Below are 12472 nucleotides of genomic sequence, written 5' to 3' on the forward strand. Positions count from 1 at the left end.
AAGAGGAAGCTAGTCTGTGGGCATATTTTTAAGGACATGTATTCCCTGGATAAACCATTTGATTATTTGATTTCTCTGTCCCTTGCCTGAACCTATATTTAAATAGCGTTTTGCTCATTAATTTATTGTCTGTCTAAATTATTGTTTTTCATGCCACCCATGTTTGGGGGTGAAAGGACCACCCCATCTTTACTGCTCAGCTCTTCTCATCACCATGTGTCAGCATTAACCTGCTTTTTATCCACTCATTTGTCAGTATTGTCAGTGTAATCACAAGGTGCTTTTTATCCACTCATTTGTCAGTATTGTCAGTGTAATCACAAGGTGCTTTTTATCCACTCATTTGTCAGTATTGTCAGTGTAATCACAAGGTGCTTTTTTCTACACTTACATAGGGAAAGTGTAGCATTACAAAGTTTGTTTACAAAAATTGGCTGTTTTGTGTGGATAAAGACACAACCTATCCTAGCTTGTAGAGAACAGGCACTCACATCCTCAGCCAGTACAAAGATGTCCTTTGGGATGGAGGGTCTAATCTGAGCCTGTATGGTTGGCCCCCTGCAGTGCCTGGAGACCGTAACCTCCCGTCAGATGGACATTCAGAAGTTCATCGCAGATGGCTGCAGGGAGGCCCTGCTGGAAGAGAAGAGGAGGTTCTGCTTCCTGGTGGACAAGCACTGCACATTCTCCTGCCAGATATCTGATTTCCACGACAAGGTGGTGCACAGTCATGGGATTCACAGACTAACAGCAGATCTTTATGATACTTACATTTTTATGTCTATACAGTGGCTTCAGACACTATTCAGACCCCTTCACTTTTTTCACACTTTATTGTGTTGTAGATTTAATTTTAAATGGATAAAATCTTGTTGGGTTGGATGGATAAAAAAGTTTTCGCGCATCAGTCTACACTCAATAACCAATAATGACAAAGTGAAAACATGTTTTTAGGCATTTTGCAATAACTTGATTTTGTCATTATGGGTTATTGAAAGTAGATTGATGGGCAAAAATGTAATTACATTTAAATGTAATTCTATAACAATAAAGTGCAAAAAGTGAAGAGGTGTGAATACTTTCTGAAACCACTGTATATATCTATTATTAGTTTTTGTTACTGATCACCAAAAATATGCATCACTTTTCACTTTTAGTTGCCGAGCAACCAAATGTATTTCAGTAGGTAAATCTAAAGGATGTATATGAATTGAATAGCAACAGTAATATGTCTTTTTAAAAGTGACGTTTATGACAGGTGGGTTTGTTATTTGGCATTACATTCAGCTCGGAATGCTCAATAACCACGTTTGCCTGGTGTTTGTCTGCCATGGCTGCAGGCGAAAGAGATGCTGGCTGTGAAGCTGCCCACCTGGCAGGATAAGTGCTGCGACGCCACTAAGGTGCCGGACAGTGTGATGTCTATGATCGAAGGCCTGCGAACCCCTGTGTCCACTACCCCCCAGCCATCACCCCTCCTGGACCGGTACAATGGGGTGAGTCCAGCCATTGCCCTGCGGCAACAACTTCCAATGGAAAACCTTACAGAACTCAGGAACAGTTTAGTTACTATAATTCAGGCAGTTAAAGTTCCTGATTGAAACTGTGAATCCTTCCCCAAGACATGTGACATTCTGATAGCTTCATAATAACATTATTTCTTTCTATGTAAGTATCCAAGATGCAGCTGCTTTAAAACTATTTTCCCTTTTTGTGTTGTGTTCAGAAGAACTTGTACACGACGGTTCCACCTCCAGCTCCACCACTGAAGGCGCAAACCAGCCCTCTGGTGAACATGTTCACCCAGGACACACCCAAGGCTCCCATCATGGCTGACCGGATCTCAGGTATTTCACAACGGCCACTTTTTAAGTCCGTTCACAACGGACTCTTAAGCCTCCATAACCTAACTGGAATTATCGTGCTTCTATGGTTCTGTACCAGGACTACTAACGGTTAATATCTCAGTGTTAAGTTACCTTGTGCGGCCAGTGGTTGAAATGATTGCTTCCCATCTTGGCAGATCACAATGAGGAGAACAACTTACCCAGGTCTGTGTCTGTGTCCACGGGCCTCAACATGATCAAAAGACCCAAGGTCCAAACCATCTTCCCACACACAGCGGGGAACAACGAGACCCTGCTCAGCTTCGACGAAGGTGACATAATCACACTGCTCATCCCTGAGGAGAAGGACGGCTGGCTGTACGGGCAGCTGGAGAAGTCCAGGCAGTAAGTCACACACAAAGCACCTGCTCTTGTGTCCAGTCTTCTTCAACCTTGCAGAATTAACATCTGCAGTTTAAGGTTTCCTTGTTTTGTTGGTTGGTGATGTAACATTGACACTATAAAAGATTTCACTGGGAATTGGTAAGCAACCAAGGCAGGACCTTCCCATATTGACACTTTTAGCAAAGAAGCAACCAGGCTTTGGCTGTCTAACAAAAGTTGAGCTCCTAAAAACTGTAGGGTGCATTCTCACCCTGCTGGTGAGTGCAGTCTGTCATTGGCCAGCTCTGTCTTCTCCCTTGGCCTTTTCAGAGATGAGGAATCTTCTGTTATCCATTCTGTTGCCCATTTGTACATAGTCAATACAGACATTAAGCCACTAAGGAAGAAATATTTTGCTTGCTTTTGTTTCAGTGTGTTTAGCTGATATTGTTTTCAATATATCTGCTGAGATTTGCCAAGCATATTTGAACTGCCAAATATGGCATGCCTTCTTAGCCCTCTAGCAGCTGCTCAAGGAGGAGTCTTAATTACAAACACAGTCACAGGCAACACCCGCGGCCAGGACCTGCCAAATGCAAAGTAACACCTGCCATGGCACAGGTGGAAAACTCTTTCATTGTTCTTGGGTTTCGTGTATCTTATCAGCGAATGTTTTTTAAATTGCCGGACATGATCTTTTCTCTGTTGGATATTTATCGTCTCAGATCATTTGGTTGTGAGTGCTGTAACACTTTGCATTGTTATGACAGTAATGTATAATGTGAAGTTCATTTTAGCGTAAGGACAAAGGTAGTTCTGTGTAGTGTGCCTTGTTCTTGGATTGTATTTTGAATATGGAAATGTCCTGGGATTCTTTGGTGACAGTGTCAAAGACAAGCCAAAGTCCATCCGGGTTTTCACAAACACCATTTGGCAAGAGCGTCAATAAAGAATAGGATTAAGAATTTAGCAAAAGATGGAATGTACAATGGCAGAGGTTCAGTACTGCATCGGTACTATATGGGATATGCCCTGCCAACCTGTAACTTGGCACCTACCTGCCAAGGGTATCGCTGTACAGTTTGCTTATTATGACTGTATAGAGTATACACAAACTGTACTATGTGTAAACAAGTGCTGGTAATAATAGCAACTGTTGCATTTTGCCAGTAAGTAAGCTTCAGAGACAGAGCATTAATCCTAAAGAGGCAGTTCACCCACAAATGAAATTAAAATATGTTTACACTTACCCAGAGTACCAGCTATCCATCCAGCTAGTTGAAGTGAATTTTCTAGATTTGACGACTTTTTAGATGCAGTTTAGCAATATATAATGGACCTCTTTTGACCACTTGTTTTCTGGTAATGAATATTGGTGTGCCTCAGCAGAGTATTATGTTTTTTTAAATGTAAATCATCAGTGCAATGATTACCAAAAAATGAGCAGTCCATAGAGGTCCATTGTATCATGGTGAACTGTTTCTAAAAAGGTCATGAAATCTAGCAAAACTACCTGGATTGATAGATAGTAGTTTAAGTGGAAACATACTTTAATTTAATTTGTGGGTGAACTGCCCCTTTAACATACTTATCTGTCCTTGTTGTTTGTTCCCTGATCTTGTGTATATTTTGATCAAAGTGGCATATGGTTATCTGATTTAGTCTGTGAATAGCAGACATCAGTGTTCAGGTTTACATGCATGTCCTCCACAGATATATTAAGAGACTATATATATTAATATTCTTTATACATTGTATCTACTTTCCTGCTGAAGTCGGCTTCAGACAGTTGTTCAAGCTGACTTTATATAATATCTTCCCTTTTCATTACTTTTAATGGTCCTCAAAGAAAATAGCGATAAAAGAGGGGGGAAAAGATGAACCTTTAATGAATGATTATTTAAAACTATTACCTATTAAGGCAATTCTGTGGGCATGATTTTTTGAAGCAAATATACTGAAAGATGGACTTTTGTTTCACTGCTTTGAATTCAGCTAAAAAGCAAGTCCTCCACAATGAAAACCTATGAACTATTTTTCATAAAAGGAACTATAGACATAACAGTGGGCTATTGGGAGAGGGAGCAAGCAAAACAGCAATACTAATGCCAGATGACATATTGGAGATGCAAAGTCAGAAACATTTTGATGGATGAGGAAAAGGTAACCAGAACTCCATCTCCATGATTCCACAGTAATTGTGGAATCATAGACTCCAGATTTGATATGGAGTTACTGAAGCATTTGTTAGGCAAGCTTGCCTGAAGGCATAGTAACTGAGTAGACAGAGCAAGCCAGGTCATTCTGGCTTCTCTTTTTTTGCCTGAACTTCTCTTTTTTGTTAATGTATGCCAAGAACAATATTAGTGCTGACATGTTAGAACTGAGATACCTGCCTTGCAGTTCGTGATACTGTAGAGTTTTGTAATATTGTGCCATTTTAATTGATTAAATCCCCCTGAGCATGTCCTGACTAACTTACATTCCACTAAGATTGCACCATCTTGTACCAAGCTACAGTCACCTTAAACAAAATATACAGATATAACCTCAAAGCTGATTTGTTTTTGCTTAACACTAAGTGTGCTTTTGTGCTTCTTTTTATTGGAATTGGGTAATATACAGGTAATATACAACATACTTCAGCACATTGGAATTAATTGAGCTTTAAGTGCAGACTGCAAGCTTTAATTGGTAGGTATACATCCATATCTGGTCATATGTGTTGAAATTTCGGCCATTTTTATTCGTAGTCTGCCCATTTTATGGGGAGCAAAAGTAATGGCACAATTGACCGTCAAGCTGTTTCTTGGCCAGCTGTGTGTCTTTCCATCTTTAGTTCTAGATCTGGTCTACAGTTGATAGTCTAGATGTGGTATTTGCATTTGGAGTCTCTCAGATGTTGCTTTTGTCTCTCAGCAAGTGTCAATGCCTGTAAAGCAGGCCATCATTGGCTGAAAGATCTGAATAAATTGACCAGAGACATAGCTAAAACACTGGGTGTGTCAAAATCAATTGTTACGTTGTCAGGAAGCAAGAACACACTGGTAAGTTCAGCAATAAGCAATAACCTGGTAGGTCAAGGAAGACCAGTGTAGTGGATAATAATAATCGTTTATAATGATGCTTTTAATTGCGAAGAAAAACTCATTTTTTGACTGCCGAACAGATGAAGAATTCAATTCAATTCAATTCAGTTTTATTTGTATAGCGCTTTTTACAAAGGGCCTTTGTCGCAAAGCAGCTTTACACAGAAACCAGGCCCCAAGAGTACGCCTAGGGCAACAGTGGCAAGGAAAAACTCCCTGGAAACAGGAAGAAACCTTCCAGGATGTAGGTATAAATGTTCTTAACTAGCCAATCACCCATCCTGCATCCAATTAGACAAGCGTTTCACTTCCTAAAGACTAGACTAAATGCTAAACGGCCCTGAAGCAAGAAGGAACTGAAGATGGCTGCAGTACTGTACATGCCTGGCAGAGCATCAGCAGGAAATATGCCAAGTGTCTGATGATGTCTATGGATCACAATGCAAAGGATTTGGAACCAATGCTGAATATGACGTTATTTCAGATTATGTACTGGAGGAACTTCCTATAAAAAGGGCTGTAATTCCTACATGAATCACCTGATATGGATGTAAACACTGCCAAATTAACTGACAGTCTGCACTATGACCTCATATTCATTGTTTTATTTAAAATGTGCTGGAGTACAGCCATAATGACAGAAATTGTGTCACTATCCCAGTGCTTTTGCATTTAACGGTATGTAATAAAATGCATAAAACCCATTTATTTCCTATTACAACAGTCTTTACTTGGTTGCCATTTCTTTAAAAAGCTTGCCTATTTCACATTTGTAATGTAATTTTAAATAATTTTACTAGTGTCACGCTGAAATTTAGATTAGTTTTAAAAAGCTGGATCTTTAGAGCACTTAAGTCTTGTATTGTGCAGTATTGCAAAAAAAAGTATTACAAAAAAAGTTTATACCAAAATAACAACAATAAATGTGTCACTTTCCAATTAATTATGGCGCTCACTGTAAATGTAATTGGTAGTCTTTTCTAACTGAATCCCAGCACCATTGATTGGGGGAGGTATTGTTTATTTGAGTCCATAATTTATGAGTAAAGAATACTCACTTCTGAAGTATTGCTGAATTCGTCTTAAAAGCTATTTGCATACCATTTTCCAACAACAGCTGACATATGAGTGGCATTTGATAATGGTGCTCAATAAACAATGAGAGTAATCAGATTAGGTGACATTTGCACAGAAAAAGAAAGCTAATTTGTTTTGCTTAATGCATGGAAATGTGTTCTCTGTGTACTGTGAATTTAATTATTTGGCTCTACTGCTTGGCTGGGGGTTGGCAGTTTTAATTAAACTTGCGCAAGTTCACAGTCCTCTTTGAGTGCCTTGATTACTCTTAATTCTTTAAAAGGGAAGCAATGAATGAAGAAAAAACTTTCATTCACAGCCTCATTATTTTTAATCACCTCCTGTATCCCCCATAAAATATGCATCAATATAAATCAAAAGCGCCTCAGTCAAATCCCATCTTCATGCCCACTGAATCTAATGGAAATGGCTTTAACCTTTATTTTCCAGCATATTCTTTAATCAGAAAATATTTTAACAAAGTTATCTTTTTTCAGGAGAGGTTGGTTTCCTTCTTCCTATTGTCGTCCTTATACAGATCCTGTGCTCAAAAGCAGGTAAGATGACCTCAGTCACTCTACCCTGTTTGAATGCGTACTCCGTTCAAATATTGTTAGTTCTAGTTTTAGTATAATGAAATTAAGGCTAATAAATAACATTTTATGGTATGTTGCATGGTTCAATGATTCCATCTTCAGACACAGCTAGGCAGCTTTAATTCAAAATTGATTGATTTAAGCTAGGCAACATGTCTAATTGTCGACTCCGGTAGCATAAGGTAATATTAGGCCTATTCTTTTACTTGAGAGTAGTGCGTTCTTTTCCTTGGTGAATTTGGCAAAACTACATGTTTTGTGTAATTTAATAATTAACATTTAATAAATGGGTGCAGCTTTATTTTTGCAGAACTAAAAGAGTTTTCATTCGAGCACTTGCTGATATAATGGCAGTGTGGAATTGTTGTTTTCTAACTTTTACAAAAAACACTGCCACCTAGATGCAAAAATTCAAGCTGTCATGAATATGTATTTATATGGTAAATACAGTACCTATATTCTTTCCCCTTCATCATTATTGAAAAGTATGTTTCTGTTGTTGGATAGCCATCGAGCTGTGGCTGACTGTCCATGTCCGTCTACAGTGTCTCCACACCCATTCGCAGTTTAAGCATCGTCAACCTGGCAGAGCAGGAACAGGCGGGCGTGGTGCTGCCCCCCCCAGACTACAGCGACATGTCCAGCAGAAGCTCCTCCAGCAAGTCATCCACCCCCTCGCCAGAAAACACGGTCAGTGCTGCTGCTGCAGTCTCTCCTGAGAAGCAGGCGTAGCGTCACGGGCACAAGTACAGGCCTGTCTGCTCCAGCACTGCAGCGATGTTGATTTTCAGATGGAATCTGAGCCGTGCCGGTGTATGTTTGCGTGTCTGTGTTTGTGTTTGTGTTTTGTGTGTGTGTGTGTGTATGTGTGTGTATGTGTTTTGTGTGTGTTTCTACATCTGTGTTTATGTGTTTTGTGTGTGCTTGTGTATGTTTTGTGTGTATGTGTTCATGTATGTTTTTTGTGTTTATATATGTTCTGTGCGTGTTTGTGTCTTTTGTGTGTGTGTTTACGTGTTTATGTGTGTTTTGTGTGTGTGTTTACATGCGTTTGTCAGTTGCTGCATCCTATTAACATAACATTGAGTTTGTATTCCGCTGAAGCCGATGGTTCTGCTTTCGTTATTTAAATGTCAAACAAATAAGTGGGGAAAGGCATTATCCACATAGGTTGTAGGTACAGGTCCAGAGAAAAAAGAAATACAAATGGGGACATTCCCCAGGAAAGAAACCCTGTCATTCTCAGGGCAGCACAATCTTCAAATTCTGTGTGCAGCTCAGCAGTCATCTGCTTGGGAAACAGCAGCAAACCGCACCTACTCCCATCAACTAGGTGGAGCCAAGTCCTCTTCGATTTGATATATGATCCTAGAGTTCCTTTTAGCTTAATTAGCTGTATCTGATGTATTGTCTCTAGTGTTTTATACAGTTCATTTCACATGTCGGCAAAAAAGAAACAAAAAAAACCTACTGCCTGCTTCCTGGTTGTTGTTGTGTACTTCGCAATGAATAGTACTACGTTTGTAGGTCAATAGTAGCCAATTGCAGCTTTGATTTTTTTAGCCAATTGGTCAGAAGTCAGTGAATGGAAAGCCTTGCAAGGAGATACTTCTCCACTTGGCCGAGTGACTCTAAAACGCGTGAAATATTCATGAGCCCAGGGTCCTCCTGTCCTGGCCGGAGGCCTGCCGGTCGCTCGGCTGCAACACAAGAGGCCTGCTCGTCACAGGACATCCGGGGTCAGGCTCCTTCTTCTGATAGAGTTTCACACGGGGGCGCACCTGAAACCCACACCCTCACCCCGGCTGTGTGGCCGGACTCAGGGTAAATAGGGGTCATTCTAGGAACGGCTTCCTTTGTGTTCATTTTTCACCCGCGTGCGGTACAAGTGTGCCCAATCCTGGGTGGCATAACAAGCTCAGCAACAAATTTTATAAACGGGCTCTTGTGTCAGCACAGGTGAGGGCGATGGCAGAGGGCGACATTTTGAAGTAGAAAGTCAGAGCGTGCGGGTGAGGGTGTATTGCAAATGCAGTGGTAGGTCACATGACAGTATTGCTGTTTATGTAGGTGCTGTTGGTGGCCGGGGGTTGAGTGTCGAGTTCTTCCAGGAAGTGAGAAGTGTGTCTTCTGCAGTGCTCAATGTGTACTAAAGAAATGTTCATGAACTTTCTCACTCAAATACTCATTCTGATACTCCTACCTTGTATGAGTATTAAAAAATATATATTTCATAACAAAGAAGAACCCTTTCTCATCATTGGGGGCATATGTCCTGGCACATTTCCAAGAAGTGCTGACGCATACGTCAGATTTTTGACATGAACTTTTGGTATTGTAAGAATACAATATCATTGTTCTAGACACATGTATTCATTCCAGTTACCTCATTTTCTACAGAAAAAATGGTTTTGATGAGTGATTGAAGATCTTGAAGTAAAAAGGTTAAAAAAAATGTCCCGTGCTTGGTTTGGCTTCTGCACTGGGAGGGAGGGTTCATGGCAAGGTGTTCAGACTGCTTCTGTTTATGTATGACACCAATTAGTTGTGTCCACCGTCAGCTAGTTTGAGAATGAGGGAACCAGCCTCTGCGGCAGAACTTTTACACTGATTAAATGTCCCTTTCGCTGTAATTGCTGTCTAAGGGTTTTAGAAGAAATATGGTGCTGTGGAGAGAGGTGTCGGAGCGGAAACGTGTGGTCATGTGACTTGAGGAGAGGTGACTTTGCTTTTCAGGCCGGTGTGGCTGCCAGGTAGAGACTCGCTGACACCCTCCTGAAGTTCAGAGTCCCCAGTCCTGCATTACCTACTCCTGTGCTGTCACACGCTGCCCCCTAGTGATAAAGCTTATGTTTTATAGCACCAGTTCTCAACCTCTTTGTGTGATGGTTTCTGTTCCAACTACAACTGCAATCTCAGAATTTTAACAAGCTGTCAGTTTTTCTTAATTTAATCTTAATTCATGCTTTTAGTGTTTAGAGGGGATTATTTTCCCACTTAAGCCACATTATGTCAGAAAGGTATATGCATGACATGAAAACTAAAAATATAGGAAACAACTGCATAAAGACAGATTGACAGGCTCCAAACTGGTGAACGTGTGGAGACATGGCTGCTAAAATTTACCATCTGGTAGCTAATTAAGAATTTAAAACAAAGCAAAATGATAATGAAACTGTGCTGTATTAATACATTTAAGGAAAAAAATACAAATAATGTAAACACGTGTTCAATTACCTAATTAGGAGCCTATTGATAAATTAGTCTTTAATTTGATCAACAGTTACCTGTTTTATGCATTTGTTTGCAATATAGTACAATAAACACAGTGTGAACGTTTATTCATCATGGCATGCAGAGGTATATCTGACAGTATGTATTAAGAGGGTAACTAATATAGGAGGGTAAATAATTCCTCTAAACATGAAAAGTCCCTAATTAAGAAAAATTAACAGCTTGTTAAAATCCTTGGGTTGTTGTCATCGGAACAAAAACCAGCATACACAGGTGTGGAAAGACGGATTGGGTTGGAATTTCAGGACAAGATCGTTTTTGTAACATGCTGAAGAGTGACTTGGCATCCTGGTTTTGTTGAGAGCGTTGGTCATTTAAAAGGGTAAGTGGAGCATATGGGTAGGATGCAGGCTGTGCTGGGGCTGATCTTTCTTTCTCTCCTGAACAGGCGACTCAACCAAATGGCATATCCAAGCCTCCTTTCCTAGGGTGAGTAACATTTTACACTGAAAAACATCCAGCCATCTTAGCAGTGTCGCAGGAGCTGATGATGTCACCCTGGCTATTGGTAACAGGCTGTCTCTTCTCCACAGGGGAGGGAATCCCTTTGCTACAGTCAAACTGCGACCTACAGTCACCAATGACAGATCTGCTCCAGTCATTTGATTGGTCTGGGGTCAGGGGTCAGGTCCTGCAGTCCAACCATGGTCTTAGTCCAATCGCATCTCCTTTGACACCACCCCCACCAACCTGCACCAGATGTCACCATTCTCATATTTGTAGCGGAAATCCCCATATAGGAATGTATAGCTGTGAGGTGCGGGTTGGATTGAAGATTGAAATGGTTGTGCTGGATAATATCTGCTACAGATGCCATGTTTTTCATTGATGATGTCAAAAGCTACTGCTGCCCACACTCACATTGAGGTAGAGAAACAATTTATTTATATATGTTTAAGACAAATTCAGATATATTTTAAGAAAATTTTATTGTGAATAATTAAACACAAGCAATGCCTCATTCTATATGAACAAATGTGTACAAAGTATTGACTCAAACCTTTTCCCCCGTTTTAGAAGAAAATTGTATGTATTATCATATGTATTAGAAGATTTTGACTGCTTGTTAAAACATTTCATTTTAAAGGTTTTTATTTGCCATTTGATGCAAAATGAAGTATTCTGTATGGGATATGTATGGGTCATTTAGCTTTCCACAAATGTAAAATTATATTGTTAGTATGGTGAGGGTACAGGTGTATCTTTGGCCTTTCATTGATATAGTCTTTAGGTCTGTAGTGATTCCTTACTGGTAAGCATAAAATAGCCATGCACATATTTGTGATGATGTAAGAATTTACAGGCTTTACCTTAACATCATGTATGTATAAATGTATGCCTTAAGTAACAGATTGCATTCCATCATAATGCATGGCATCATATAAATATGCATGATTTAATTATGATCATTTAAATGCATTATGTCCCAAGCCCTTTTCAGATACTGATGTGCATTTTCTGTTCTTAAAAGCATATGTATGTTCAAAACGCATGTTCTGAAGAAGAACATTGACAGTTACATTTTTCCTCTTTGACTGCATCAGCTGGTTATTGAGATGTTTCAAATGAGGGGGGAAAGAGTTGCCTTAACTAGTTTATTTCTTTCTCCTATCAAAGTGCATTTTTCTACCAAATTATTCAAATTTACATGATAGAGGTGATCTTGGTTTTCACACTATTCCGTTACTAATACATGCAATCTACACTAGTTCTGTTTTTTTTATATATACATATATATATATATTTAATGCGATTATTTGGTTTGTTTTGGGGTTTTTTTTACACAAGGTTGTTTTGAACCACATCTGCCACCCCTCACTTTGCATTTAGCTTTGAGCAGTTGCTTGAAAGAAAATGTTTCTTTGTGTAGGTGGGATAGAATCTGTAAAATAGGCACCCTTTGTGTGATTTTATTTTCTATGAACAACTTGCCAATTTTCAAATGCATAGGATTGTTTCTTCTGGAATTCCTTTGAGGTGTCATACAAGAAAATGTCTGGAGTTTCAATGGGAACTTCAAGATTCCTGATAAGACTGAGATTGTGTGAACAGCAATATAATGGAATAAAACTGATTGTACCATTTGATCTGTTATGGCAGGTGTCAGATCTGTAACATCCATGGCATAAATTAAGCCGGAGTAAAAAGAGAATCTTGAACCGCAAGCCCACAATTTTACATCATCATAACCACAAGCTCATAGTTT

General features: G+C 39.6%; 1 protein-coding gene across 1 annotated transcript in view; it reads left to right on the top strand.

The window, feature by feature from the left end:
- Positions 1-12353, top strand: part of baiap2l1a (BAR/IMD domain containing adaptor protein 2 like 1a) — a 36201-nt gene extending 23848 nt beyond the window's left edge. The window contains exons 7-14 of the mRNA XM_061230920.1: positions 565-717; positions 1341-1496; positions 1727-1847; positions 2024-2231; positions 6874-6933; positions 7518-7662; positions 10655-10695; positions 10800-12353. Of these exons, the coding sequence (XP_061086904.1) occupies positions 565-717; positions 1341-1496; positions 1727-1847; positions 2024-2231; positions 6874-6933; positions 7518-7662; positions 10655-10695; positions 10800-10872 (957 nt within the window). The 3' untranslated portion in view covers positions 10873-12353. The remainder of the gene's footprint in view (positions 1-564; positions 718-1340; positions 1497-1726; positions 1848-2023; positions 2232-6873; positions 6934-7517; positions 7663-10654; positions 10696-10799) is intronic.
- The last annotated feature ends 119 nt before the right edge of the window (positions 12354-12472 follow it).

The sequence above is a fragment of the Conger conger genome, chromosome 2 (assembly GCF_963514075.1).
Source record: "Conger conger chromosome 2, fConCon1.1, whole genome shotgun sequence".
Classification (NCBI taxonomy): Eukaryota; Metazoa; Chordata; class Actinopteri; order Anguilliformes; family Congridae; genus Conger; species Conger conger.